The sequence below is a fragment of the Hakea prostrata genome, chromosome 10, assembly GCF_041222555.1.
Source record: "Hakea prostrata isolate BN-2017 chromosome 10, UWA_Hpros_2, whole genome shotgun sequence".
Lineage (NCBI taxonomy): Eukaryota > Viridiplantae > Streptophyta > Magnoliopsida > Proteales > Proteaceae > Hakea > Hakea prostrata.
In genome coordinates this window covers 18,951,157-18,973,492 of record NC_142609.1, presented here as the reverse complement: position 1 = coordinate 18,973,492, position 22,336 = coordinate 18,951,157, and the positions used below count along the sequence as shown (strand labels likewise).

General features: G+C 37.3%; 3 protein-coding genes across 3 annotated transcripts; 2 read left to right on the top strand and 1 right to left on the bottom strand.

The window, feature by feature from the left end:
• The first annotated feature begins 495 nt into the window (after positions 1-495).
• On the top strand, positions 496-2,255 carry LOC149002232 (UPF0481 protein At3g47200-like). The gene has a single exon (XM_089138315.1). The coding sequence runs from the start codon at positions 668-670 to the stop codon at positions 1,958-1,960; it is 1,293 nt and encodes a 430-aa protein (XP_088994441.1). The 5' UTR covers positions 496-667; the 3' UTR covers positions 1,961-2,255.
• A 13,564-nt stretch (positions 2,256-15,819) lies between these two features.
• Positions 15,820-17,106, top strand: LOC149002231 (putative UPF0481 protein At3g02645). Its single transcript, XM_089138669.1, has one exon. It carries the CDS (start codon positions 15,820-15,822, stop codon positions 17,104-17,106), a length of 1,287 nt encoding a protein of 428 aa, XP_088994795.1.
• Positions 16,757-21,172, bottom strand: OTP85 (Pentatricopeptide repeat (PPR) superfamily protein). Its single transcript, XM_089138496.1, has 2 exons — positions 18,900-21,172; positions 16,757-16,827 (listed from the first exon to the last, which is right to left on the bottom strand). The coding sequence occupies exon 1, from the start codon at positions 20,926-20,928 to the stop codon at positions 19,135-19,137; it is 1,794 nt and encodes a 597-aa protein (XP_088994622.1). The 5' UTR covers positions 20,929-21,172; the 3' UTR covers positions 16,757-16,827; positions 18,900-19,134.
• Between the last annotated feature and the right edge of the window lie 1,164 nt (positions 21,173-22,336).

Below are 22,336 nucleotides of genomic sequence, written 5' to 3'. Positions count from 1 at the left end.
AGGGACTGAAGAACAATGTATGATCGACTCAACAATGTGTATGAGTGACAGGATTCTCTATGGAGTCATCATGAAAAAAGCAGATCCAACAGAAGAAGCTTCAGAAAAATGGAGAAGCAGTGAAAAGGATTCCACCATTGCAGCTCAAGTCCCAAAGAAAAAGTAATATGATTCTTGGTGAAGCATCAAGCATGCCTGGTGCATTTAGTTTGTGCAGCCATGAACACTATAGACCCTGATGCTAGAGCAACTCTTTATACTTTCCTTCAAGCTATATTCCTCTAGAATCCAGCAAGGATAGGATCATGTTAATGAGTTCAACAAAGAGAATCACCATTTTCACACAACCAGAGGAATTCATGTACAATACCAAGCTTGACAAGAGAGCAAAGCCAAAGAGCTTTCTACTTTCAGTCATCATATAAATGCAAATGCAAATGCAAATGTACGATTGCAGTTAAAATAATAACAGCACTTCCTCTTTGTGTTTCAGTGATGGCAAGTGCCGATGAAAGAAATGTTTCTGTTTCAATTGAAAGATCAGAGAAAAAGAAGCTGGTCGTAGAAAGAGGAAAATCAATGGATCAGAGGCAGCACTGAGCCTGAAATTGTAGTCGATCAGTCTACCGTGACCACGAAAACATCAGTGTCCTACCCAAAGTGGTTCATGCCCATATTGTGTGATAGAGTTCCAACTTCTGAAACAACAGCAATAGACAAGGTTCCAATCACAATTTTGAAGGGCACTGAAGAACGCAAGGATTGCTTTCATCCCATGGTGGTCTCCATTGGTCCTTATCACAATCAAGACGGAGCTGAAGACAAGAACCCAAAGTTTGCACAAGTGGAGAATCTCAAGGCTTCAATAGCAAACGAGTTCATTGATGGAGAAATAGAAAAGCTAGAGAAGTTCGAGAAGGTGTCTCGCAATGCAAGGGCATGTTATGAGAAGGCTTTTACAGCATACTTATCTGATGATCAATTCACACGTATGATGTTCCTGGATGGCTGCTTTGTTCTCCATTTCATTGATTGTGTAGTCAATAAAAAGTACAGGGAAACAAAGATGAATACCAATCAAATAATGTTTGTGTTGAGAGACTTGTTCTTGTTGGAGAACCAACTGCCTTTTCTGGTTCTTGAGGCATTGATGAACTTCAGACACGACGAGAAGCTTTGGCTAGATCACATCCACAACTTTGTCGCAACGAGGCTTGATTCCCAAAGCACATCTCCAGAAGAGGATGGTTGTAAACCTGCTCACCTCCTTGACCTACTCCACAAGAAGCAGATTGGTCATGCAGAGGAACAGGGAAAGCCATCTGAAACTTCAGTAAATACACATAACGAGTGGCAATCATTTCGTACAGTCATTGAGCTTAAAAAATCAGGGGTCAAGTTTAAGAAGAGCAACGGTAGAACCTTAAGGGACATTAAGTTCGAAGACCACCTTACTAGTGCAGATCTGTTCCTTCCTCGACTTGTGGTTGATGATTTTACGAAGTCAATGTTCTTGAACTTAGTTGCTTATGAAGCAAGCCCCGATGGTCCCAATGATTCTGTGGTCGCCTCATACATTGTTTTTCTAGATGCACTTATTGATCGCCCTGAAGACGTAAAGGAGCTGAGATCTAAGAACATACTCCACAATTTACTTGGAAGCGACCAACAAGTGGCTGATCTTTTCAATGAATTGGCAACCAACTTGGTGCAAAGCCCTCTCGAGTATCAGGACACTAGGAAAAAGATTGACGCTCACTGTCGCAAAAGGGTTCCTAAATGGATGGCCGACGTTAAAAGTACACATTTCAGAACCCCCTGGACTATTCTTGCCTTGTTTGTTGGCGGTGCTATTTTCCTTGTCACCTTTGCCCAGGCATACTTTGCCATAATCCACAAAGAAGTTGAAGAAGAACGGAGAACTCCAACTCCCTCAAGGAAAGTTCACTACTTTGGATAGTATTTTGGTTATCACCCCAAAAAAAAATCTCGAGCTCTCTCCATGAGATGTGCTCTTGGCTTAGGTAAGTTTGAAACTTTCTCAAACCATTTGGAACTGTTTCTTCAATTTCTTTCTTGTGTGGATTGTGTGTATTTCAAGTTTATTTCTGTTTGAACCTAGAAATCTACATATCAAATAAAGAATACTTCTGAGTTGAAAAGGTCTAAGTTGCTGTATTTTGTTTTACTAGACATGGGACATTAGCATTGTTCATCCACAAGATTACTTCTTTTAGACAAGTTGTTCTTATACTGTTACTAAGGGAATTCCCGTTTGTATACTTCAAGGGTAACATCATTTTCAATATATGCTTCGCTTTTATTAATCTGCAGTTTCAGCTTCATCATATAATGGTTGCATTAAATCTAGAATAAGTGCATCACGGTGAGAGAGTTTCATTTGTATTGACCATGTAACCAACCAGCTTTAGACTAGCTAGAATATAATTTCCACAATAGGAAACTCCATGCAATGCAACACATATCAAGTAACTCGTTTATTATTTCTACTTAAGACTTCCAGGTTGAGCTCCTTTGATCTTTTCATGTTTTGTTTTGGTTTAGGAGATAGTTTGCATCTCCTTGACCCTTCCTGGGGTTGCTTTGTACAGTTCCTTCTTCCTTCTAATTATTATTTCAAGTTAACCCAAGTGATGACTTCCTCAGTTGGCACTATATTTTAGGATTCCTGGTGGCCCAAGTTTTCTTGGCACAAATTTAATAGGATCTGATAGGTTGAGCTAAGAAAAACTGATAAATTGTATTCCATTTCCTGCAGATATTCCATGATCCAAATAAAAAGTTGATTTGGTCCACCCCTCTCTAGGTTAATAATTTCAATGGCTACATATTTCTGCTGAATGTACTAACAGAAATGTTTGTATTTGTTTCTATCATGCCACACAGTTTGAGCTACTTAAATCTGGGGAAGCCTGAATCAATTTGAAAAGTAAAATGAAATTCCTTAGAGCACAAAAGTTCTACCTTGGAAATAAGAGTCTAACAGCAATCAGCTAATATCCAAAAGAAAAACTATGACTATTGTTACATTTTAAATCAAATGTTTAACACCAAATTTCTTTCCTGAAGTTTTTAAACATGAACAGATATCCCCAAATTATGAAAGACTTAGTATAACTGCAAACCAAAAGTGAAGCATATTGATATTTAGACCCATGAAATACAGTTTAGGGACTCCATCACCAAGTAATTATCATAAAAAATATTCTGATCACTGAATTTAGTTAGTGTTTCGGAATCTTCCATTACTTACTGCCATAAGCTCCAAACTTCCATTACTTTCCTCATGGATTTACTCTGTTTTGCTCTGTTAAATAATGGAAAATTATAAAATAATGCTAATTTCTGCATTATTATTATCAATCACCATCTGATGTTAGGATCTCTAAGTAAGCCCAAGGTTGCAATCAGAATAAAAACTTCTGGTTCAATCCTAGTTCTACTAGATCATGTCCAAGCAAGCCTAAAACCAGAAGTACAGCTGCAACAACTATGGGCTGGTCCAGCCTTTTCCAAACCCAATCACCACCCTGAATGCTCTTAACAAAATCCATTCCTGCCCTAACCCTGATTCAGGGCATAAGATTTTTGTTCCATCCTTGAACCTAGATGGACCAAGCCAAGGCCAATCCCACTCTGATTGTCCCTGATTAGACCAGGTTTGAAACAGGCTAGCCCAATTCCTGTCCCTGTTAGTCTGTTACTATCACTGTCTGTGATTGGCCATGTCCCTGATTGGCAAGAGATTGCTGCTTGCTTGATTAACCCCAGAAGCAAACAGGGCTAATGAAAGTGCTCATATAGTATTTCAGGAGCTGAAGGTGATGTTGCATGCAACTATATGTAAGAGCAAGAGAATGTAAAAAAAATAGCTCTGCCCAAAGAGAATAACGTGATTTCTAGCTGTAACAATCTAAGAACAGGATGGAAAGGTGAGTACAAACAAGAAAAGCAAAAGGAAGGTCCTGCTACTGCTATTGCAATGAATGGATGGGCCAGCTCCTTATTGCCTATATGGACATTCATTGTAGCTTCAACTGCCTGGAAGTATAAAAATAAAAATAGAGATGCAAGAAATTCGAACAATAAAACGATAAGGCTGCGTTTGTTTGCAAATGTGGGGTGGGAAAAAAAAACATGTGGGTCCCATGTGTAGTGGGGTGTGGGAGAAGGAAAGGAAAGGAAAGGGTTTTGTGGAAAAGTGATAGGGGTGGGTCCCACTTTTTACTTTTCTCAATTTTCCCACAAAGTCCCACCAAATATGTGGGGTTTTAAAATAGCATGGGGTGGGAAAGTTGGGCTGCCACGTCAGCAGACAAGTTTTCCTTGATTCAAGGAAACTTGTCTCCCACTTTCCCACCCCAAACAACCAAACAATCTACAATTTTGGGATTTAAAGGAAAATTAAGAAATCTACATTTTTTTCAAGAATTTTCCCACCCCTTTTTTCCCACCCCACCTTTATTCTAGCAAACAAACGCAGCCTAAGGGATAAAAATGCTGAGACAAGTTTAATGCCACTAACTAGGAGTTCACGAATGATGTCAATAGGTTGCATTCAAATCACTGATGATCTTATCAAAAAAAAAAAAAAAAACGCTGATGATAAAAACTAGAGAAACTTACATGATAAGCTAATATTAGGTTCATGTTTACAAAACTAACCATTCATTGTTCTAGTTAACAAAAATAACCGACTTCAGTTTCAGTTTATCAAAACTAACCAATACAGTGTCCTTTCCAATCAAGTTTTTTTTCTTTGGCAATTTTACCCTTCAAACCCCTTTTGCTGATTATTGCCAGAAATCATATGTAATCCATAATAAGGGCTTTGAAAAATTTGCAGATATTAATGGTTTCTAAAACTCACAAAATCGACATTAAAGTTTCATTAGTGGTTTCCATGTTTAATGGTTGAAAGATCTAAGTAGTGTTGTTCCATGGGCTAAGATTGCATATGTTGCCATTGTTGGCAACTAAAATACAATGTATTCTAAGAGTACATGATTTGTACTGAAGTAAAGGTCTCATAGAAGGCTTTGGGCATTTGATATATTTTTAGAGAGTGATTAACACTATGACAATAGTTTTAAGAGCTTATGAGAAGATTTAAGTGTTCTGGGTGAAGTGAAGATTTCGTAGAATGGTGGATTTCACAGGTCACTGCACATGGGTCATGTTGGATAAATTTTTGAGTAGTCATCCAGTTGTTTTCTAGGTTTGGCTTCCAATGGGAAAACGTAGTTCATGAAGTCTCTTTCCAACCCATTTTTCGGATTGTAATTCCGATATCAAAAAAGGAAGTTATAAGGTTTCTCATGAGAGTGCGATATGGAAGCAAAATTGGGCAATGTAGAAATAATATGAAATTTGGCTACTATGATGAAATTCGGTCTCTGTGATGTAATCTACTTTAAGGGGTTTGAAAATAACTTTTAAGAGTTTGGGGGTCTTTGTGAAATAAGTTTTACATCTCAAGGAGGAAAGTGTAATTTTGAAAGACTGAATGATACAATCTAATGGTTATTAGAAGGACATGGATGAAGATCCAATTTTGAGGGTCGAGATTGATGAGCTTGGTTTTGCAAGTATCCAAGACAAAAAGATTCCATCGCATGCCTTTTGGTTAGTCGGGAGCTTGGAAATGTAATGCACTGCAAAGTATAATGATCAACATGATCCTGTGTATTGTAGATTAAAGGAAAGATTAGAAAATATTCCATTTGAAATAATCTAGTGAAAGGTACTCTAATCTTACATCACTTAAAGGATCTGACGGCCCAAATCTCACCAGTCTTTTTAAAGTGGATACCCAATGGTTGTGCGATTAGATTCTCTTTGGGACTCATCTAGAAGATGAAATCCAACGGTTCTTGCGCATCAACGTTCATTCTCTTTAAAAACCCGAATTTGAGCGAAACAAAGGTAGGTTTTTGAGGTTTTTCACTTGTGGAGACTAAGAAAAACAAGGAGGAGAAGCCAAGAAGCAAGATGGGTATGGAGAACAAGCTCGGATGTGTATTTTGGTGAAAATGTTGAAGAAGAAGGTGAGTAATCAACTGTAATTTGAAAAGTTTTACCTTTCAAGTAGTTGCTTGTTAGGGTTGAGTTGTTTGAGATTGTGGCATTATACTTTAGTGGGTGCAAGAGTTAATACTGGAATGAGTGCTCCATGTTTTGAATTAATTGAAAGTGTGTGCTCTCTGATCATTGTAGTGATCAAAATTTTATTTGGAAAGTATTAAGTAAATACGAAGCTCTATTTAAGGCATTACTCCGTGGATGTAAGCAATTTGACTGAACCACATAATTTTGGTGTCTTGCATTTCTATTTTATTTTTCATTGCATATATTGGAGTGCTTTGATTGCAGAGTGGTAGTGCACTATTTGATAGACCCAGCCACATTGTAGTGTATGGTGGACGTGCCTTTGTGTAATTGATAACTACAGGATTATCTTGACCAATTTTGTCTTGAGCTTAAAGAAGCATTACATCAAAGAGAATTTTAGAAAACACTGATTCACCCCCTCTCAGTGTCAACCTGGGAATGACATATAGTAATAAGAAGGAAAAGTTGCAGTACCATTCCAAAAGAGAGAGAAGGGAAAAAAAAAAAGTTGGAAAAGTTGCAGAATCCTTCAATCGTACCTTCTCCCCCAAATTTCTTCTTTGTTTCACCTCCTTAATCCATCTCCTGCAACCTCCGTATATTATAGAAAGGATAATAGAAAAAACAAGGAAACCCTTAAATAGATTGTTGTTCACAAAATTAAAGGGGAATCTCAACCCTATGGTTCCTCCTCTTGACCTAAGATCAAGAAGTAGCCAATGTTAGAGCTCGGTGAGTATTTTCTCTTTTTTGCATTGAAACCCACTTGCCCTTTCTTCTTCTTCTTCTTCTTCTTCATGCAACGCTACCTCTGTTTTCATGTCGAATGATTACACCCAAATTCATTAAGTGTTTCTTCATCAATACTTCACAGTTACCCCCAATACCCACCCTATCTCCTCACAATGGAACCATGAAACAGAACAAAAAGAACTTTTCATTTGGTTTTTTGTTTTCACATCTGCTCACAAGTTTTGATTTGCTTTTCCTGTATTGTCGATTCTGCTCATATGCTTTTGTCATTTGAGAAGTTAAAACATTTTCATTACTGATGGTTGAAGGCGTAGAGGAAGATGATCCACTCAATGGTAAAATTGTCAAAGAATATAAAATACTGTAGTGGTTAGTTTCCTAAAGGCAAAGATATGTTTGTTATAATTTTGTGTGGCTAGTTTTGTAAAAGAAAACCCAAAAGTAGTTAATCACGTGATTTTCCCTAAAAACTACAATTGGGTTTTCGACACTCAAAATATGTTTCGGTTCATCTGTACAACCTCAAAAATAAGGATTTAGACCACTTAAATTCATCCAATGTTGGATTATTAGTATAATTGCCCAATCCCAACTAAACATCAATTTGTAACTCATCTAAGGAGAATCATCCTTGTACGAATCCATAAGAAAATTTGCAATGATTCAACCAGTATAATTCTTTATTGTTATGTTGGAAAGCCCTAGAAAAGTCTATGTCCACATTCATAATCAGTTTGGACAATTTAATGTTAGGTCTAAAGGCCACCTGTCCTAATAAGCAAAACTAAACTCTAAAAACTTACCCTTTATAATTTGAAGACGTTAACAAGGGACTAATGACATGAACAAGAATTTATTCTTACATGCTCATACAAAAGCTCTATCTGTTTAGACTATTGAAGAACATGTGTCGCCATCAGGTGATTCAGTGCAAACATTTCTACCATCTTAGTCTCAATCCCTTGAACGGAATCTAGAAGACTTGCCAACTCTACTTGTCCAAGTACCATTAACGAGCAATTTTCAATCTTAATCAACAAAGACTCCATAATCAAAAGCAAAAAGAAAAATGTTTACAAGAAAGCCTTCAACCGTGAACCACATACAATTACCTGAGTTTGAGGGTCGGGGGGGGGGGGGGGGGAGGAGGGGGAAGTTACATAAGAAATGGAATGTATCCCTACCTTTGGCCCCTCCCCTTTTTTCCATCGCTCTATCCACTTCACTCCCACCCACTGTTTCTCCCTTACCTCCAATCACCTCCCATCTGCCTTCTTTTGCCCTATGATCACCACTCCCTTGTACCTCTGCACCATGGATCTCCCTTTGGTCCCCATCTTGCCATCCCTCTCAAGGTGGCCTTGCACTCTGCCTAATTCCTTCAACCCTAGTGGATGGACAAAATGTGGCATTCTACCCTGTAGTTACTCAAAATGGAACTGACAGTCCCTGGATTTCTTCCTCCTCGCCCACGGCTTCTTTCTTTTCAAATTTCCAAATGTGAATGAAAAATGTAGGGTTCTTGAAAGTGGTTCATGTTTGGTAGGCAAGAAGCCATTGTTTCTTCAACAATGGCATAGACATCTCGAGCTCTACAAGGAAAGTCACTCCACCCTTCCCCTCTATAGGTCTCTCTTCCAAGCTTATACTCCACTTCTGGTGCTCTAAAGGTGTGAAATCTCCTAGATTTCTACCCCTTTAACCCATGGATTCAAGACTGAGAACCCAGGCCTCGAATCGGGGACAATTGTGAGCCATTCAAGTCGAGCCCAAAGGATTGAAAATGGAACCAATGTTGGTGAATGACTCTTGTGATGACTCTACAACTCTCTGAGAGTTTAAGTGAAGAGAGATGATTAAATTACGATGGTGTAAAAAGGGTGATTTTAGAATGTCCGTAGATCGACGATGGAGAATCCAATTGATGCGAATAAGGTATCAAATTGAAGATCGTCGAAAGACCTTTCCAACAAGTCAAAAATCACCAAATTAGGAGTCCGTTTTGGGGTCCAAACATGGACGGTAAGTTGTGCCAGTTGGGTGAACCAACCCCCACCCCATTTTCTGTTTAGGGGCAAAAATGGAAATCCAGGTTTTTAAGCCCTATTTTATGTTTTAATTCACCCATAACCGCATTTATGCTAGAACGAGGTTGAGGCTGCGGGAAGAGGAGAAACCATGGAGAAGAGTATTTCCCTTCCAATCAAAGGTGCTCTGCGACTCAGATCATTGTGGGAATGTTGAAGGAAGTGAGAATTCTTAAACCCTTCTCTCTAATCATAGTTGGTGGAAGTTTCTTTTCTCTTCTTTTGTGAGATCTTGAAAAGGAAGAGTATTAGGTATCTTGGATGCTCATCTTTTCTTGTATTAATGTTCCCCTGTGTATGGGAGTAATGGTTTGTCCACTTAAGAAAGATTTCGGAATTTGACTCTCCAAGTTACCCACGGGTGATTTAGGAGAGCCAATTTGGGGTTTTTTGATCTAGATTGAATTCGATCAATACATAGGATTCTTGTACTGCCAATTAGACATTCCCAAAGTTTCATTTTGATTAGACATCGAATCGGTGGCGAATTAGAGACCATTCACTAGTGAGATTGAGAACTATCCTTTTTAACCTAGTTTTCAGATTTGAGTTTTCATGGGAATATTTGGGATATCCTTTAAAACCCAAATTGACTCTTATTTGTGATAATTATTTCTTTTGCATAAATATGTTTATGTATCTTGTATCTTTAGTCACCAAGTTGTGGGAAGGAATTACTGATCTTTAGAAAAAGGAATCTAGTTAGAAGGTGAGGAATATACTTAAGCTTATCTTGCATGTTTAATTATGTTAATTAATTTTTATTATTGATATCTTGACTTGCTTTAGTATTATCTTGTGATTATGTCTTCTATTTTTCAATATCTTTGAATGGTGATATGAGAATGTATGAGATGGATGAGATTGAATGGATTGAGTTTTTCTTGTTGAATCTTAAATTATTGATATGAAAATATATGGATGATGTTGAATTAAATTACCCATTCTATTTTATGTTGCTTACTAGGGTTGTGGGTTCACCCATTGCCCTAGTGACATTATGTGATTGCTTAGATTGTGATTGGGAATGGGGAATGTTTTTTTGGTATTTCCATCATAGGACACCGGAGGAGGAGGTATGTGACACATTCCTATGGTGCCATTGGCGCTTTCCCTGATAAATGGTTGACATATTTAGGGCATGTCTAGAAGTGTTTGGTTAGGTGACCTCATGGGTACTACTACCCTTTCGACAGGGGTATTGAAGCCGGTTAACCCGTGATGTTAGTGGCTAGGTCCTGTGTGTTAAGCAAGCCCACTATTATCATAGAGAGGTAAGGTTGCATATAATTGATAAGGGCTCATGGGCGCTCAAGATCGGTAACCAACTTATGAGAGGACATGGAGAACATCCTGTCTATTATATGTGGATGACCACTGGGTTAAGGAATGGGGTCCAACAGATGTCTCCCATTGAGGATTCCATTCATAGGTGGGAAAGTATTGAACCAACAGGGCACCAGGCATGAGGGGAGATATTGGATATTGAACCGAGTTGGTTGGTGCCATAGGGAAAGTATCTATACCACATGTAGTACAAGACCGTATGACTTTGCATTAGGCCTAGGATTATCCTTGACACATGTTAGATCTTATATCAATGGTGATGTGAGAGAGTGATGACCTAATCTCCAACCATGACTTGACAAGACTTTACCCAACAACCGCGGAGAACCCAACAGACGTGCTTGAGTGCCATGAGGGAAGAGTGATTGAGACCGCCCAAAGAAGATTGGTGTATGACTTAATGTGTGTTTACCATAGAGACTTCATGATAGAGTTAGGAGCATAATAGCATAATCATTCATATATCATATCATTATCATTAATTATATTATCGATATTTATGTTATATGTGTAGTGTGAAATCTTGTGAATGAATGCATGATATGATGTTGAGTTTACCTCACTGAGCTCTGTTGAACTCATTCCTTTTATATGTCTGTTTCTATTAGATTATACTGCAGGTTATGAGGACTTCTTCCAAATGGAGGATTCGTTGCCGACATATCTTGAACGAGTGACTGAAGAAGAAGTGGATGCACATGGAGCTTTATGCCAGTGTTAAGATTGTTCTTGTGAGTTGAATTCCATTAGAGAACTAGTCTAGTTTAGTTTTCCGCTACGATGAAAATTACTCTATTTTCTTTTCAAAACTCTGATGTTATACCCTTTTGATTGTAGGTATGGATGATTGTAATCATTATTTTAGATTTGATAGCTTTATATTTAAAACTTGATTTATTCTTGTCCGTCTGATTTTACTATATCATATGTTGTGTGGAATTGTCATTGAACGTAGGTCTTGCGGTGTATCACCCCCACGGGTATTCGGGTATGACCGGATCGGCTAGGTGGGGTGTGACAAAAGGATTGAGCATTGTGGGTTTAGCCTTAGGGACTCCATATTATCCGATGCCATCACCATGTGCAAGGACCATTTTTTCCGATGCTACTAGACACCTTGGCCTAAAAGAACTGAGTTTCTAGTTCATCAGTCTCTCCTACACATATGCCTTTTCTTTCTCTCTAAGATGGGCATGGATGGACATCTCTACAATGGATTTTTCTGTCATAATTACCACATGTTTTATATTTAGAAAATGCAAAATAAGGTTGTGTCTAGTAAATGTTCCCCCAACTTGCATTGGATAATTAAGCTAGTGAAGATGAAAATCTTGCATTGGGACCAATTAGATACAATAACTCTTGTATTATTGACAATATTATTAGCTGTAAAACCCATGTCGATGCTAATATCTTATGGAAAAAGGCAGAGTGGACTTTTGGGAATTTTTGGGTGGCCACTTCCACCATTAGCTTTGGATGGATTGGTTCTATTTGGAGGTTGATATATGATGCATCCTGAAGAGGCTTATATCAAGTACAACTTATCAAGCGTCATGTTGATGAAATATAGTATACTAAGCAAGGTGTTTTGATCTCCTTGGCACCAGAAAAAGCACTATGGCCTATAGAACTAGCTCAATTATGTATAGATCTTCTAAAAACACTAAGGAATGTGCCCCTATCTCCTTTTGTTAAGCTAGAATTTGGAAATGGTTAATCAGGAGGAAAATAGTGCATTTGAGAAAAGGATAAGTGACACTTGGAACATGTACCACCTTAGCCCTATATGGACTGCTTCTACATTGCAATATATTGTTTTCTTTCATTAAAAAAAAGATAATTATTGTTGCCTCCTTGTACTATAGCTTAATTATTAAAAGAACCCTATTCTTTATGAAATTATTGTTGTCCCCCCCCCCCCCCCCCACTCTTCTAGAATTTAGAAGCTAGAAGACGATACTATCCTTATTTAGAGAAACCACATGAAATACCAATTTTACACTTACATTTTTCTTATCATTTTAGATTCTTGAAAAAAATAAAAGAATCTTCCTAGTAGTAGGAACTTCCTAAAATTGATAACATCAAATTAGAAAATTAATAATAAAAAACTAAAAAATAACATTAATTTGGAAAGTAACATACAAAAGTTGTTGTACCAAGGAAAAAAAATACAAAACAACAAAAATGAGGAGTTACCTCTTTTTTTATTACCTTACATTTTGAATCTCGATTTTGGGTTTTGTCTAGGGAGAGGAAGGAATAGGGTTGGGGATCGTTGAGAGGAAGAGGAAGGAAACAATTTCTTTTCCCTTTTTTTTGGGTGGAGGGGGTGGGGTGAGAGAAGAAAATGAGGCTTTTTTTCCCCTCTCTTTAGATCATTTAATTAAGGTTTTTTTTTTTTTTTTCTCTAATTGCTAAGGGTAGTAATGTAATTTAATATAAAGTGAAATAAGTAATATAAAACCTTAGGTTATTTGGAGATTTTAAATAAATAAATATGCCATGTCATCACTTAATGAAGAAAATTTAATGACAAGGGGGATCAGTAATTGTAGGTAAAGTCTAATGTTGAATTTTCAAAAAGTATAGGGGATAAAACAGTAATTAAGTTATAGTACATGGGGACAATAATGACCAAAAAAAGGATTATAAGACATTTCTACTATTTTAAATAAAAATAGGTTTCATAATTGATACCCATACACACAAAAATAAAAGTTTGTCAAAGAATAATAATTGATACCAATAAGGCTCTAAGAATCAAAGAGCCAAGATTGAATCACGCCTCTACTCCATGGAGAGAATTTTCCATCCCATATGTTAGAAGTTTTTTTTTTTGGAGGGGGGGGGGTTTAAAACGACTTTATTGATGAGCATAGCTCAAGGAAGAAATGATACAAAGATCTTTCAATCATATAGTGGATATATATAAATATATATATATATATATATATGATAGAATGATCTTATGACTTGATTCTAATTTAAATACACAATGATCTTTTGTAGGTAATTACAATCCAACATTGTTAGCTACCGTTTTCTCTTTTATTTCAAATGAATTTTCTTAGGGATAATTACTGTTGCCCCAACTGTACTTTGGTTTTATTACTACTTTATTCCCTATGCTTTTTAAAATCACTAATTCAACATTTAACTTTGTCTATACTAACTAATGCCTCCCTACTTTTAAGCCCTCTTAGTTTACTGATGATGTGATATCTTTATATTTTTTTGGAAACCCCAAAATTGTTTTTTCTTTACTTATTCGGTTATGTTATAATACTACCCTTAATTAACTCTGGAAAGAAATTAACCATAAACCATTTTCTTCTCTTAAAGGAAAGAATTGAATAAAAGAAATAGGATAAAACTCAAAATAGAAACTTAAGATGAGGGAAATAAATTCATTTTTTTCTCGAAAAAGAAATGTTCACATAAAGGAAAAAGGTGATAGAGTAAAACTCAAAATAGAAACTGAAGATGAGGGAAGTAAATCTATTTCTTCTTTAAAAATAAACGGTCGAATAAAGGAAAAAAGTGATTGAAGAAACTCAGAATAGAAACTAAAGATGAGGAAAATAAATCCACTTTCTTATATTGCTTATACAAAGAATTGCACAATTTGATTTAAATTTCAAAATCATAGACAATAGAATTACTGAAATTGATATTGAAGAAGTGAAAAGACTACTTTGAAAGCAGAGTAGGTAAAGAGGAAGAAAGAACCCGATCCAATTCTTTCAATGATAATGAATACTTCAAAAAAATTTGGGTGAAAATACTTAACTTGTTTTGATGAAAATACTTAATTCTATTAACTGATTCCTTTCTTTTACGAGAAAGTTCTACAGAGAAATTTGTAAAAGAAGATGGCAAGGAAGAAGAGTATTTTAAACATTGAAATTAGCTAACAGAACTAAATAATAGAAGTGTTATCAGGAAAAAAATTGAAAGAAGGTAGAAATATGAAAGAAATAAACCCCTTGCTTCAAGGATTTAAAGTCTCTATCACTGTAACAGTGTTTGTTATTGCAATTCATCATAGCCAAATTTACAGGTGTTGGAGTCACTAAATAGGAGCTGACATAACCATGAAGAAGAAGGCACATTGAAGGATAAGAACTTTTTGGGAGAAATTTGAGGTTTAACAAGAAGCAATAGCCCTGATAAGAGAGAGAACGAGAATGAATGTGAATGGGTTTTCCTTTTTGTTTTTTAGGTCAAAATGCATGGATTTTGAAAATAAGGATAAAACTAGTATTATTCTGCTTTTTATAAATAAGAAAAATATTATTTTTTGATTTATTAATTTTAATAAAAGGTAAAATAGAGATTACATATTCAAACTTAACAACTACTTGCAAACTACTTAACATTATAAATAATGAGGTTTGATTAGTAATAAAACCAAATTATCCCATTTTCTTATCTTCAATTTTTGTTCCATTAATGTAGCTATGTGAAGTAATTATCACCCACTCACTTACCCTCTCTATCTACACTTCCATTCCCTCTTAATAACGGGGGAGAGGGAAAGAGAGAGAAAGAATTGAGAGAAAGAATTGAAATGCTATCTTTTTAAATATTTTTTGCAATGAACTAGAATGAATTTAATGAAAAATCTTAGGAGGAGAAGAAACTCATCTGTGAAAGAGAAGGAATAGAAGGGGAGGCAGAGTGACCAATTTCGTATTCGTACATTAGTGGGATAGATAACATGCAAAAATTAAAACATAAGAAATTAATTCAGAATGAAAGAGAAAATGGTTGTTTGAAGGGTCGGGTTCTATTAATGATTGCTTTTTAAAACCTCGTTTCTTGTAGTTTCAGGACAATTCTTGAATGAGCAAACTCATTCCTGATCCGTTCGCTTGTTCTTCTTAAATTATTCTATTTGAAATCAAACACTGAATTAGAAAGAATCTCACCCTTCAGGAGTAAATTCTAAATAAGTACTGGAAATAAAACAAGCATTAATGCTCAGGCAGAAAATATTCAAATCGATTCCTTCACAGATTGAAGAAGTCTTGTTATACTTGAAGAACACAAACCAAAACTGAAGAAAGAGAGAGCCCACCAAATCAAAAGTGTAGACGAGAGAGAAACAAATCTGGTTGAATATTTCTTGGGAAGCTAGTTCATCTGATCTGGAGTAATCTGGTAAACAGAATCAAAATCCTACTTTCTTATTGAATCTTGTCTTGAGTAGTTCAGGAGGTAAGAAATGAACACAAGTCACAACAACTTAATGCCACTAATTGTTTTTGTGTGGTCACCTTCACGACTATACCCGTGAAGAAGTGAAGCCTCATGGTATGCAGCTTTATCCTTGCCTTGCAAATTATGCAAAAGTATCTCCTGAAAGCAAGCATCCTCACTCAAGTAACAACCAAAGAAGAAGGAAGGTACCTCTCTCCTTTGCATCCATTCAACACTACAAAAAGGCCAATGAAGGAGCACCAAACTGATCAGAATCCACCATTCTTGAATGATGGAAAGCCATCCTTATCATGAGATTACAGAAGAAAGAAAGGATGAGCCTATTCCACCGGAGTGGTGGATCTCAATGACTAGGGATGTGGAAGAGCCTGGAACCAGTCAATCTTCTATGCATAAGCTACAAAGGGTTCCCTTGACTTTGCGCGATGTTGAGAAAAACAAAGGATGCTATGACCCAGCTGTGATTTCCATTGGTCCATTTCACCATAGGCATCCCAAGCTTCAATCAGTGGAGAACCTCAAGCCCAGAATTGCACAGAAGTTCATCTCCAGCCGAGACACCAGAAAATTCTACGTCAAATTTGTTGAGGTAAGCCATAAAGCAAGGGAATGTTATGCTAAAGGTTCAACTGCTACTTTCGAAGATGAAGAATTCCTGCGTATGATGTTCTTGGATGGTTGCTTTATTCTATATTTCATTGATTGTGCGGTGAAAGGCAAGTTCCAGGATATGAGGATGAAGGATGATCAGATAGCTTTTGTTTTAAGGGACATGTTCTTGCTAGAGAATCAAATTCCATTTGTGGTACTCCAAGAATTGATGAGCTTTCGCTTTACTGAAGGGCAACAAATGATCCGAAAATTCATCGGGAGGCTGTCTGGGGCCAAATCCTCTTCGCAGGAATATGATCATCCTCCTCATCTCCTTCACCTACTATGGAATGAGTTTACTGGTACAAAACCTCCACCAAAGCTATGGCTATTCACAAAAAAAGATCATCAATTCTTTCACCCATTCAGATCAATCCAAGAGCTTCGAGCTGCCGGTATAATGTGCAAGAGAAGCAGTAGTCCAAGCTTAAGAAGCGTGAGTTTCATATCTCACCTTGTCCATGGTCAGTTTTTACTTCCTGCAATTGTGGTTGATCAATCAACCAAGACCATGTTTTTAAATCTGGTAGCCTATGAAGCCTGCCCTGATGCTCCCAGTGACTTTGCCATCACTTCATACATCTGTCTTCTGGAGTCGCTTATTGTGAATGCTGATGATGTGAAAGAGCTGAAATCAAATAACATAATCTTTAACTTCCTTCGTGATGATCAAGAAGTGGTCAATCTCTTCCATGATTTGACGGCCAACTTGGTACCAAATCTCAGTGAATACCGGGAAGTAAAACTCCGTATTGAAAATCATTACAGAAGGAAAATTAACTTTTTTCCAGTGATATTATATAAATTTCATAGGAGCTTCAGCGGTCAATGGACCCTTTTTGTTTACATCACAACGATCATTTTCATGGTTATGTTCCTCGTTCAGATCTTCTTCACTGTCTTCTAATAGAAGGATAAATTCTTGAGAACTACTAGAGCTTTATACAGTTGACATGTATCTGTTTTCCTTCAGAATTTGGATTTCAATCCCTAATTGTTGGTTCCATGAGTTTCATAGGTCTATTCTATGTTCACTAGATTGTTTTATTATGGTTTACCAGAACAGTAATTTGTAAAGCCTTCTTTCTCTTGAAATCAGATGATGTTTAATGCAACTTTTTCCACTCAATTGTTCAAGGATTATTAATCCTTTTACATATGCTTTGTGCCACCAAACAAGTACAAAGATACTCTTTATAGGTAATCTTGGATATGAATGACAATAAGGAGCTTCCCTGGTACCTGATGGTAGGTTATTTCAGGTGCAAGATATTTACATTTTGTAGGTTCCATCTATTCCTTTGGATTTCACAATTAGTCCAGTAAGTTAACTTGATCCTCAACTAATGGAAATTTAGTTCAAATAGCTCCGCTATTTACAAACCAACCCTCAAGAACAGGGATTCTTTCATTCTGAGGTCCAGAAATAAATAAATATTCTTCTTTTGAAGAAGAAAGAAGAGAATTAGGGAAGGACCCTACAAGTTATCATGGTGAAGACCTTAGGAAAGATCATGGCTCTATGCTACTTCTGTAGAAGCCAAAGTCCCAGACCCTATCTAAGGTTGTATTAGAGGTCATGATGAAATCCCATCTGCAGCCAAACCTCACTCAGGTGAACAATGTTAGGCTCCCCTGTCTTGAGAATCATGGAAAATTGAAAATGAATCATGTTTGCTTGTTGTTGCAAATATTTTTTGTTTTTATAAAGTGAAAGGAAAATACAACAACTTATTTTCTTAAATGAACAATAAGATATGGGCAGTATGAATTAATATCCTACAATACTTCAAACCAGCATCAGAGAAAACAGGTTGAGGCTGCATACATTATGACCCTCTCCAGACTCAGACTCCCTCAGTACTGGAAACCATGTTTTTAACTCAGTATCCAATAAGTGGTCCAAAAGGGCACACTTGGAAGTAGTTCATTTCTGTGTCATTAGTTGCATTTCAAGGAAGGAAGCATCTCTGGATTTGGTCTACTTCCCAAGTTAATATAGCTTCAACATAATCTGAATTTTTCTTTAGCATATCCATTGACCATCATTCATTTTGTTTTTAATTGGACTAACATCTAATCTTATCCCATATTCACAAGATATAATATCCACTACTTTAACAATCCTCAGTTTCATTTTGTAATTCTTTTTTCTTTCTTAAATTTTCTAGACAGTGGGGCTGAAAGAGGTTGAGAGATGCAAACAGAGGTGATGAGGAATAAAACAAGGTTCTTTTATTTAAGAAAAATTAATTCTTTTTCTACTGTTCTATTCCACTCCCCCTCCCCCCTGGCAGCAAAAAGTCAAAAAAATAAAAAATATTTCCAAGATGGAAGCTATTCAAATTGTTACACTTCACAGCAAATATGAAGAGGGAAGATTTTGGTGCTGCTGGTGAGCTTGTTCTAACTATAAAGTTCATCGTTCAATCAGTGGTTTAAAGCCTATAAAAGTTGAAATTGAGGCTGGCTTGGACACTATAAGTAGGGTAACAAGATTTCTCCCCTAAGGTGGTGTTTGTCGCTAAGCCTCAGTTATAGATTCTGGTGGTTCAATCATTCTAACATCATAAGCAATTTCTTCACAAGAAAACTCCAAATTAGTGTATTACTATCCAACTGCACAAGGTCACTTTGAAGGATAGAAGTATTGAACTACCCCATTTACTTATATTTCTTTTCTAAAACCAAATTTTCTACCTGGAAGGGATGCTCAGACTTGACCCAAGACTTCTTCTGACTGACTCAGCTGCATTGAATGGAAACAATCCAATGTGATTTTCAATTGTCAAGCATGTCATGCAATTCTGAAATCAATGCCACCTTTTAATGCAAATCTACAGTAATACCATACTCTATGCAAATAAACAAACGAAAAATTCACAAAAAAGAAAAGAAGTGTATATACCAGGGAAGATTACAACAGAACTTCTATCTACCAGTAATCTCCACAAGAACAGTTGCCATCCTTGAAATGATGGAAGCGTTGGATGTCTCTGAGGATAATCTGCCTACCAAAGAGCATTGAAATTAGTTTTGCAGCTGAATGACAATCTCCACAGACACGGAGGTTCTTGACTACACGTATACTCGTCCCTGGAGGAGTATTTATAAGTGCAAAAGCAATTGCCAACTTTTCACTATGATATCTAAGAGAAGCTTCTTTCTCCTCCTCTCCGATGTCTGCATGAACAACTAGAGAAGTATCAGGCACATATCCAACCAACTTTAGTTCCTCAACTAAGTCATCCAGTACCCTATGCAACTTCTTAGACTCAGAGTGTGTTCCATCCCCTGAGAAGAACTCGTGCACCACATTGTCCACCTCAACTGAACTACAACCTGGGACCTTTACCACTCCACTATCTTTCATCATCTTCCTCAAGTTATTCACATCCTCCCATCTCCCAGCTCTTGCAAACATATTTGATAATATCACATAGTCTCCTCCGTGTGAGTCATCTAATTCAAGAATCCGCTCAAAGACATGCTTTGCCAACTCCACATTGCCATTACTACTACATGCAGATAATAATGTTCGCCACAATATTGGCGTGGGATTGATTGGCAGGTCCTCAATAAACTGAAAAGCCTCATCCAGTCGCCCTGCTCGACTAAGCAAATCCACCATACAACCATAATGCTTGATACTAGGAATAATCCCATAATGGTTAACCATGCTGTGAAAATATTTGCAACCTTCATCTACCAACCCTGTATGACTGCACGCATATAAAATTCCTAGAAATGTTATTTCATCTGGTTGCACACCTGCTCTTTTCATCTCTTGAAACATAGATATGGCTTTGCTACCATGTCCATGAATTGCATAAGCCACAACCATTGCTGACCAAGCCTGGGTGTCTCTGAACTGTGTACTCTCGAACACAGACACAGCATCATTCAAGCTCCCACACTTAGCATACATGTCAATCAGGGCAGTGTTCACCTTTACAAATTCGTCAAACCCATTCTTCTGAATGTACTCATGTATCCACTTCCCCAACTCCAAGGCACCCAACATAGCACAAGAAGAAAGTACACTAAGCATGGTAACGTAGGTGGGTTTGAGATTGCTTGCTTGCAATTGCCTAAACAAAGCCAATGCCTCATTAGGCCTACTGTTTCTAGTATAACCGGTGATCAGTGCATTATAAGTAACAACACAGGGTTCCAAAATCTTTTCAAAGACTTGGCTTGCGGCATCCACATCACCACACTCGGCATACATGTTGATAAGGGTTGGGTGGACATAAACATTAAAATGAAAGCCATGTTTGATAGCAAAGCAATGCAGTTGTTTTCCTTCTTCAATGGCTTTAGCGTTGGCACACGCCTTGAGAAGGGACGGGAATGAGTAGTCGTCAGGGCAGAGGCCCAAATTAAGTACACGGGCAAAGAGAGCCACAGCGCGAACTGGGTAATGGCTGCGGGCGTACCCACGAGCCATGCTGTTGAATAGGACGATATCAGGCTGAGGAATTCTATCGAACAGGTGTTGCGCATGATCCATGGAGGAAGATGGGTTGGTAGTACACGAATTTATGAGCTTGGTGAGGACAGGGAAATCATTTTGGAGCTGGGACTTGACGATTGCAGCTTGGATTTGTTTGATTTCCCTGAGAGAGCTGCATTTGGGTAAGAGAGAGAGTGGAGGAAAGGATGCCTCATGTGAAGTTGGTGAGTTGGGGGAAGACAAATGTGTAAACTGAAGAATAGACGTCGCCATTGGTGTTCTTGAGGCCCCAACCAGTCATCAGTTCCCTGGGTCATAAGCAGAAAATACTGGGTACAACATAGAACCCACAATCATCAATTCGAAACAACTATAAGACGAGTCTCTTCACGGGCTATCTATTCAAACATCTTCTTTGCCGCATGCAGATTGCAGACAACACCAACACACAGTGGTTAGTAGATAACAATCGGTTGACCAAAAAAAAGTAGATAACAATCGCAATAGCTTGCTTCAGTCCTGCGCATTCTGTTCAGCGAGCCGTAGAATGCGCTCAAATTAATCGTAGCCGTTGATGCAACTATGGAGAGTTAAGTGAGCGATTCGACCGATTTGGTGTCTATGAACCAACCATCTCAATGGACCAGACGAACCGAAGTTGTACGTTCTCAAAATCGTTTGATAAAACACCAAAATATTGAGCGCCAAGTTCGTCTTATACCCTCATTTCAGAAGAAGAGGTTTTTAACAAGCAAAATCGCACAGGGAAAGTTCGTCTGTTTGGCTTTAATTTTGATCTCTGCAACAACTTTTTTTTTTTTTCAAACGATAGTGGGTTTCGAACGAAAGGGGAAATATCTCGGGGTTTGAAGATCAGGTAGATCGTTGTTCTTCATATTCTTCTGCATCTTGTTTTGCTTCTTGCTTCTTCTTTCTTCTTCAGTTTGTTGGTGGATCTCAGTAATGATATTAAAAAAAAAAAAAAAAAAAAATTTAATTCATGTTTTGCAGGGCCTAGAATACATTTGCTGTCGTGCAAAATTAAAATCACCACTTCTTTTGCAATGTAAAATTTATTTTTTCTTTCTTCCTACTGCGTTTGCATGCTGGTCGTAGTTTTCCTCGCTGTTGACTGTTGTTTATTGGTTGCATTGGAAAGAGATATAGAAAGAGAGAGCTTTCCATTTGTGGATTCTGTCTCTAGGCACTTTCACTGATCAAAGCACCAGAAGCTCGATCAAAGTCTCTTTTGCCAATTCTGGGATTCATGCTAATTTCTAAACGAACGTGCTCTTCTGAGATGGAGGCCGGTGAAACTTCTTTGAAAGTAGAAACAGGCGTCCGAGTTCAAGCTCCATTGGTAAGCTCACTCCAGAATCACTTTCATTTGTTGCTTTCTTGCTTACCCTATTGAATCTCCAAAAGGTACCCAGATGGAATTGTCGTTGAATTTGCACCCTTGGAGAAAAGCTTTGAGATTTGATGTACTAAATGTTTGAAGGATCTGCTGAATTTTCTTTTTCTTCTTTTTGCTTGATTATTGCTAAATTTTTCAGTTTTGGTTTCAAAACTAGGGATTTGGAACTGCTGAGTGCTGCATTTTCGTGTGGATGCCCTACAACCTAGGAAGTATGTGTCTGAACGTGGATTGTGAAATTCTGTTTAAATCAAATGATAGGCT